Raw genomic sequence first — 9,174 nt, forward strand, 5'->3', positions numbered from 1 at the left:
CTCCAAACCGTAGGCCAGGTGTACACAAATTTGCTCCTGTGTACTTAAAGAACCTAGTACATCATTCGAAAAAAAAAGTAGGGTTATCCCGGTGTATTGTAACATTCAGTCCCTGTCATTGTGGGCAAACAAATGTGCTTCACTAGGCAGCTGATTGGATATGATGTGGCCCTTAGGGTAGAAGAAACTTGCTGAATGAGTTGGAAGCCACATATTATTTTCTACCTTTATCTTTTTTACATTTTAAAAATTATGTGTGTTCGCTCACCTTGAAATCACTAATTTTAGATTCAAAAACCGAGTATTTCTCGGGAATATCATCTTCCAATTGTTCGATGCGTCTTGAATAAGATGGGCCAACTTGCTTCCCTTTCTTCTCGAATGTTTCTATAGCTATGCTCTTTTGTTCCTCGAATCCACTCTTTAATGCACTTGTTTCCGTGTATGTCAAGCATTTCTAAAAAAAAAAATGGTTTTATTCTATAACTATTGAGACAATGGACTTTTCTTGTCAATGTGTCAATCAAACTTAAAACGTCAACAATCAGAACGTATTATTCAGTGGAACCAGGAATGCACGCCAACAAATACGCTTACGTTTATTAACGTTATACTGCGAATTGTTTGACAGAAATTTTCGCGCCGCACCTTTAGGCTGCAACAAGCAAGAAGAAGCAGCCATTAGGAAACTATAGGTAGCGGTAGCATACTATGAAAAAAATGACAATTCCAAACTAATTACTGTACAGGCGCAGTTACCAAAGAACGTCTCCAAAAAGTCCACGTAAAACATGCGCTGGGAATGCTGGAAAAACAGTGAGCATGCGCACTTTTAAATGACGTTATCGATCATGGGTCTCATGAAATCATTGTGCATGTGCAACTATCAAACGTGGCCAGCAAACAAATTAGGGAGTTTTCGATTTGAAAAGGCCCCGTAATCACACACCAATTCGTTGAAGGTCAAGCTTTCTCGCCGGGTTTAATGTACCTTTTTGAATTGGCTAGATGTAAAAAGCTACGCCATCGGCATCCTTTTCCTTCCAATCGTTCCTCCTAGTATTGGGCCTAACCTATCTAGGCTAAAAAGAGAATGCCACCTGGCGCCTAGACTTGGCCAAGGCACAGACAGTAGTGGTAGTAGTGAGAGAGGCAGACCTACTTAGTACGTCATTACAGATACGATGGTACGTCCAAATCACTCAGAAATCAATTCAATTTTCTCACCACATTATGTCCCTGAGTCCCCTGATTTCGGGGACCCAGGGATGGAATCGTATCAAGAATCCCTAAAAAGATTGCCTGTGCAAATGACGTGGATTTCCTTTCCTTGAATAGTAAAGTTTTGTAAGTTATTGTTAGTGAATTTTCATCGTATTTTATTTTCAAGTATGTTTGATCTGTTGTTCCTGTAATATGGATGTATTTTTAAACTACTGGTTGGCAATTTTTATTGTCACGAAATCTGCTAATCGATTTAGCTACGACGGTGATGCTTTGTTTCGTGATGCGCTTGGTGTCCGGTCAGCGTCCCACGTACATGGGTCTCAGGACGAAAAGCTACTCGGCCTTAACATCCCAGATTGGGTTCCCAGTAGGAAGGAAGTGCCTCTCCCAGGAGGCGAGGTCGATGTGGAGGTATAAAACATCGTCTCAGAAGAAATCAAAATCGACTGCCACTACCAGTCATCACGCTCAGTAATGTAAGGTCAGTATCAAACAAGATTGATGAGATTCGTGGCTGTGCTAAATATCTATCTGAATTTCGTGATGCCAGTATGTTATGTCTTACTGAAACAAAACAAAAGGAGTATGTCTTACTCCTGATATGAATAACAATTCTGTAAACATTAATGGTTTCGACTTACTTCGCCTTGATCGATCTAAGGACGTCACAAGGAAATCGAAAGGTGGTGGATAATGTTTTTATGTGAACAATCGTTGGTGTAGCAACACCAAAGTCTTATCTACATTTTGTGATAAGAATATTGAACTGAGGTGTCTCGCACTTCGTCCATTTTATCTTCCGCGGAAGTACAACGAGATCTATTTTACTTTAGTGTATATACCACCGGACGCTAATGCTGATTATGCTTCTAATATTATGACCAATAACAATCACCCTCTATACCATGAGTATAATTGGTTAAAATTTGGCAAGCGTCTACGCAGCACTCAATGTAGAACTAACCGGTATTTGAATTCGTTCATTCCGGTTGCTAGTTCGAATCCAGGATTTAAAAAAAGCAACTCTACTTTCTAAGCCAATCCAATTTGGTCATTTATAATGCGCATTTCCTTACACATACGAAGCACTGCACCTCCTGTCTCTTATACACATCTAGATGTGTATAAGAGACAGCTCTACAACAGCAGCACATGTGGACTAAAAACATATTTCACAAGAAACACCTTCGACAATTGATAAAAATAAAATATCCTCACAAAATTTCTAATAAAAAACTGTACACTAGATGCCAATCCCGACCAATATCACTAGACACTTTTGAAGCCCGGTGGCGATTGACGGATAACATCTAAAGACACGATAACTCAACACCCACGAATATAACAATAGACTTCTATTTCAGCACGACAAATAACAAAAATAAAATGTTGAAGTGAAGAAACTCTCTTCGCATCAGTTTTCTTCCACGGTGGTTGTTTACTCATTATTTTCCGTATAATTTCGTGAAAGGTCGCATATTTTAATTGGCTCATATTTAAGTAATGTAATATTGTTCTGCTCTGATTGGCTTATATGACCTGACATTTTTCGATAAATCCTGTAATTGATTACGGTCGTAATAAGTAATTTATAACTTCGTACCTTACCACAGTTGGAGGAACACCATTGATGTTTTTGATTTATTATATTTTTAACTAATTTGTCGTGGGTTTGTTTATCTTCTATATACATATGTCAACGCCGATCGCGAATTTGTGACCGCGGCCTACGACCTAAAAGTGAAATTTTCTCATGCGCAGATGACTTTTAGTGAAGTCATTACGTTCTACAGCCTATCGTCATCTTGCAAGCGAAAGCTCCAATATTTTGGCTATCAACGTACAGTATTATCATTTATCTTCAGGGAGTTGTAAGTAAATTATCGCAGACTCCCTGCTGAAATAAAACAGATTGTTTTGGCTCTATCGTCGTACGTATGCATTGACAATCCGAAAAAATAGCCACACAGAAACTGGCAGTAGGGCCTAGCCAGTCTACAGCTAAAGCATAAAATCGACCATGATGGAGTTATTTATCTATAAGTTTATGATTCGTCCAACCCTAGCCAGAAGAATAAAAACAATAATAATTTATATTTAAAAATGTAATACAAATAAAATAATTATAATAATAATAATAATTATTTTAATATAATAATAACAACAATAATAGTAAGAACTCAAGCTTAAAACAAACTGTATACGGTAGACCTACACCAATTATATTACTCTGATTTCTGTATTTTATACTTTCCACATTTCTCATATTTTGCACTGAGTGCATCCTCAATAATACATTTTTTTAAGTTTGGAAATACAAATCAAATTTTCATAAGAAAATATTTCTTGTTTATGTGTATACTGAAACTAAATAAAAGTACAGCAAATTGTAAGGTACATTCCAAAAACTAGTAAAAATAGCCTTGATATCCTTGTTAAAAAACGAATATTAAGTTATAAATGGAGGCGTATTTCTCAGGATGAAGAAACCATTCAAACGTAAAATAATTTTTACAAATAAATAAAGATAAATGACAATAACTAATCTTATATAAATAAATGAAAACCAACTGACCTCATTCATTCTAGTATCAAACGTTGTCAGTGCTTCTTCAAATTGTTTTTGATTTTCAGTTCTTGCGGTTGCCTGTATTCAGTGAAAATATGAGGTATTTATTGTCTACCTGTGAAATAATTTGTGATTAAATAGACATGTGGATAATCACATCTGAACTGCTGTATTATTATAATTTTCTTTTAGTTTATATATTTGTATTAATTCGCAAGTTTGGTGGATAAGATACTTGCATTATAATTTAAGGGTTGCTAGTTCGAATCCAGGATTTTAAAAAAAGCAACTCTACTTTCTAAGCCAATCCAATTTAGTCATTTATAATGCGCATTTCCTTACACATACGAAGCACTGCACCTCACATACTCAGGAACCTCACAACCCATAGGCAGTCATGATCAATGCCAAACCCAAGCAAGAACCCCTACACCCAGCGTTAATGGTCCACCTAGATTGGGAATGTTTAATTTCAATCATATCATGTATACACAGTTGGGGGGATGCAGTAGACGGTACGATCGCACTCGTCTACCTAAATTGTATTAAGGAAAATAATTGTTGTGTTGTATTGTATTGTTGACGTATTATATTTTTCATTATGAAAATAGTACCGGTAAGATTTTAAAAGTATGTGGGTGCAAATTCCAGGCACCTTGAGGTCCATATTTTTTCACCTCAGTCCCAACCATGGTGGGGCTGAGGTGGTGTTGACTCACGTTGACTTTAACCGCTAAATCCTGCATCCACCCCAGCACAGTGTAGTATCAACCCGCCGTTTACTTTTTTTTAAACTAAATTTTTAGCTTTCTAAACGCACTCCTCCACATTGATTACGATACGGAAGTGGAACTTGAAACTGCCTTTGACTGTTATGTTCGCAAGCATAGTCGTACTAGACAGTTTGTTACGTTAATTAAAAATTTAAAATATACCTAAACACAGCCTCATTTAAATAGCGTTAATAATGCCCAGATGTCCTGGACCACGGCGGTGGCCCTAGGCGACCCCCTTCCCAGCCAGGTTTGGTCCGTTTCCCTGAAAAAAAACCCCATTTACAACCTAGGGTACGGGCCTGTAATATGTATAATAAGTAAAAATTAACAAATATATATAAAATAAAAATATATACAATATATATTATATAAATAGAAAGTATGTTGTTTATTTTTTTGAATTATGGAATGAATAGAATGGTACATCAAACAAAAGTATAAAAATATGTTATTGTTTGTACTCTGTAGGTGTTTGTTTTGCTATGATATGAACTGGCTACAGTAGGCCTCCCTAATATTAATAGATAAAGTCCATTGGCTGAACAAGAAACTCACTTCCATCAAATTGTTTGCCGCAATGTATTTCATCATTTTACTTTTGATATCTTCTATTAATGTTTTTTCTAATTCTTCATACTTCACAGTGCGATTGAAGCCACATTTTTGCTTGAAGTCCTCCACTGCTTGCTTTTTCTTTTCCTCAAAAATGTCATCAATGTTTTCTTGGTAGATTTTACACAACTGTCAGTAAAAGGAAAAAATAATTTCTAACATTGTGAAAGCATATAATAGTAGCAGATTTTCTGATCTGATTGTTTATTATCATTATGGTAATTGCAACGTAGAAACCTCATTTAAATATTATTATAGGCCTAAACCTTTAATTTTAGCTTGCAGTTATACTATATTTCATTTATCACGACACATTGATAAATCATACATATACAAATTAAGCATTTAAATTTTTGCCAACATGAAAGGTGACTAACCCCTTTCCTCTCAAGTTTAAGATTGATATTGCTTTTTTCAGTTAGTCAATTTTCAGTCAATGCAATAATAGGCAACAAATAACCAAGCAAACCAATATTATAATAACACAACTTATCAATTTGTTACAAACAAAATTTCAAAGGAACCTAAAACATATTCGAGGAATATATAATATATAGGCCTATAATAAATAAATATGTATAATTAAAAATATAATAGAAATAACTTACAAAATAATGTGAAAAACAATGGCTGAAACTCGATTAAAATAAAATTGATAAACAAATATTTAAAGCCTTCAGCATTTGCAAGTGATAATACTTATAATACATGTATGTACATAATATACTATGTAAATTATAGGCCTAGCTATGTGTATGTTTCTGAGTGAAAATGCATATTTGTAATAAAATTTTATTAGTTTTATTTTTACCTCATCAATTTCTTTTTCAAAATTACGTATCACTTCCAAAAGAGATTTTCTTGCATGTGCTATAGCATTAGCCTGTAAAATAAAAATTTCGATTTATATTTTAATTTCTTAAACTATGTCTACATTAGTGGCGGATTCAAGAAGCCCCAAGCGGCACGCCCCCCACCCACTTGTTAATAAAAGCAGAAATATGATTTCACAACTCAAAATAGTTATTAGCAGTACTCGGTGACCGACTAAAATACATACCTTCATAATGAGACCTTTAGTATTTTTTAAACGCACGGTTGATGGAAAAAATCTATTTACACCTAGCTTATTGACATCTTTACCAAAGATGTTTCAGTAGTCAAATATTGCACGTAGGATATGGAGAGTGTGGAGAGTGTAACTGTCAGCTTTTATTAGCTATATGCTTCCTTTACTTGGCAGGTAATCTCTCTTTATTGATTCTTTCATTAAAATAGTGAAAACGAAACATGACAACATTCAAAAAGCCACATTCAAAAAGATAGCATAATCGACATTACAATTATGCCTACTAAGTACAAGAGTGACGCCATCAATGTCGTGTGCATCAGTAACAGTAATAGTATTAGTAATGATAATATAAATAATAACTAGCAACAGCTACAACATTAACAGCAACACAGCAACAATAACAAACAACGACGACGACGACAAGAATAATAATAACTAGACTTACTATGTCTGTTTGTACAACAGAACATAGGGCTTTTCCTCATTGCTATAATGAGAAATTAATTTGAAATTGCAACAAAAAATTGTTAAAATACATGACGTAAAAAAAACACGGAAAACTAAAATATTTATAGTACTAAAAAAATTACGAAGTAAAAAAAAACTACTGCGACGTTAGTGAAACTTGAACAACTGCTGCAATGGTAAGAGCGTACAATGAGATTCATAGCATGAGGCCAGAACATTTTTCGTTGCTGCAGTTGGTTTAAACTCTTTAAAAAACGCAAATTGCGTTAATTAACTGTCCAAAAAAATCTTTAAATGGTCTTCATATCCACACCCTACTCCGGATCGTCACCGAAAGTTGGACCATGAAAAACTATTCTGCAAAGTTTCATTTTGATTCATTTATAACTTAGAAGTAAGCATTTTAAATAATCCTCAATTTCACACCCGAATTTGGATTGTCACCAACACCTAAACATTTCTCCCTTGTAACTTGGTTAAACTTTCCCAAAAGTTTAATTCAAATGAGTTGATCCGTTTGTGATATCTCTGGTCTGGGACGTTTTTCTTTGAATTTAATCATTTTGTTTTATTGGACTATGACAAACTATTATAGAAAGTTTGATTTAGGTCCACTGATAAGTATTTTGAAATATTTAGGTCTGGACCTCAGAAATTTAAATGACCTTAAATTTACACCCTAAACTGGATCATCACCAACACATAATAATTTCTTCCTTGTAAGTTGATTAAATTTTCCCGAAAGTTTCAATCAGGTCATCAATTGATCCGTTTTTTAAATATCCTTTCCTTTGAATGATCCATATATCGACACCCAACTCCGGATCGTCATAAACATGTAATCATTTATTTACTAGACCTTTACAAACTATTATAGAAAGTTTCATTTAGACCCATTGATTTTTTATATAAAGATATTTAGGTATGGGACCTCAAAAATTTATATAACACTCAAATTTACACTATAAACTAGATTGTCTCCAACACATAATAAATTCTTTTTTGTAACTTAGTTAAACTTTTCCGAAAGTTTCAATCAGATCAGTTGACCCGTTTTGAATTATCTGGTGTAGAGTGTTTTATGAATTGGGGACTTTTAAATAAGAGAAAATAGCATTTTAATACATGCAAACTAAGAAAATTACTATATCCATCCATCATGGTTGAGGCTGAGGTGAGAACATGTTAACAATTAGGGACTTATAAATCCAGGTAATGGCACTTTAATACTTAAAATGTATGTCGGTTAAATTTAACATTTAAAAAGGGGCACTTTATATTTCTTTTCAACCCTTGAAAGGGGGATGTGGTGCTCAGGCACCCTCAGCACCCCTGGATATGACACTGCAGCATTATCTTCCATGTTCTCTCTTTATCGAGTACACCAGGTAAATGATGAGCAAAGTTATAACTTTTTATTTGACTGTTTTCCACAAATCCCTGTTTTCCATAAGCTGTGGAATGTACTGCCACTGTGTGTTTAGATCCTTTTCTAATTGATAAATGATAAATGTATGTAGTCGGGGCCGTCATTGCTTCCTTTTCCCATGTATTGGTTCCCAATAGGGAAACCCTTGAAATAAATTCATTTTTACTTCTGTAGCAATGTCCAGCAAATCCTTTATTTCTTTATTAATTTTCAAATGCCTTACATAAAATTGCAATCACAGAAAAATATTTGAATACATTTAAGGCAGATGGGGAGTCCATCAGCCGCTAGCCCCTTTCAGATACAAATTAAACAAGCATAAGGGAAAATCAGAAAATAACTAGTCCAATCCTTAAGGATCAATAATGTTTATGGAGCGATATTTTGTTGACGCGAGCTGTGCGGTACAAAACAGAGGATATACTGTAGTGTTTATGTGACGTAAGAAATTTGGAAAACATGGCGAAACAGGTACTGATTTTTGGTGTGTTTTTTTTGGCTGTTTTTTCGTTGTTATCCAATATCCAGCCTTGAAAAGTAGCGGAATGTGGTCCTGACGTATAGAAGCCCCAGTGTATGAGATATGAGCACATTCCTGCCAGCGGTTTCAGAGGAGATAAGTAAAGTTACGCGGTGGCGATTTAGCAGAATTAATATATAGATAGAAGAGATAGATATTATGTATAAGAATGTACTGACGATAGGCGAAATTCCAAACGAAGGATTTATCCATGCAACAATTAGGTGATTATCCGTCATACAATTATACTTTACTTACTTTAATTTTTTTCCCTTATAATCCAATTATGTATGTATTTTTATAATAATTTTTCATCTATATCTTGAAATGCTCTATTATCATTATTATTATTATCATTTAAAATGTGTCTTTCTTTTTGTCTTTTTCTCCCTCGTTAATGTGTTGTTAAATGTTTCACTAAAATATGACCGAAAAAGCCGTTCTGACCCTTGACATGTTTCAATGCATATACTAATATCCCTATACTGTAGAAACTTGATT

The 9,174-nt window shown here is 34.3% G+C and overlaps 1 protein-coding gene across 1 annotated transcript; it reads right to left on the minus strand.

The window, feature by feature from the left end:
- Nucleotides 1-268: 268 nt before the first annotated feature.
- LOC117124207 lies at nt 269-6,250 on the minus strand (the record flags this gene model as incomplete). The annotated part of the gene is made up of 5 exons (XM_033270355.1): nt 6,245-6,250; nt 5,996-6,067; nt 5,128-5,313; nt 3,803-3,874; nt 269-457 (listed from the first exon to the last, which is right to left on the minus strand). Coding segments are annotated over exons 1-5 (525 nt in total), but the record flags the coding sequence as incomplete, so codon positions are not given.
- Between the last annotated feature and the right edge of the window lie 2,924 nt (nt 6,251-9,174).

Source organism: Anneissia japonica, unplaced genomic scaffold, assembly GCF_011630105.1.
Source record: "Anneissia japonica isolate Jap-2015-1 unplaced genomic scaffold, ASM1163010v1 scaffold28902_len14709_cov231, whole genome shotgun sequence".
In the NCBI taxonomy this organism is placed as follows: Eukaryota; Metazoa; Echinodermata; class Crinoidea; order Comatulida; family Comatulidae; genus Anneissia; species Anneissia japonica.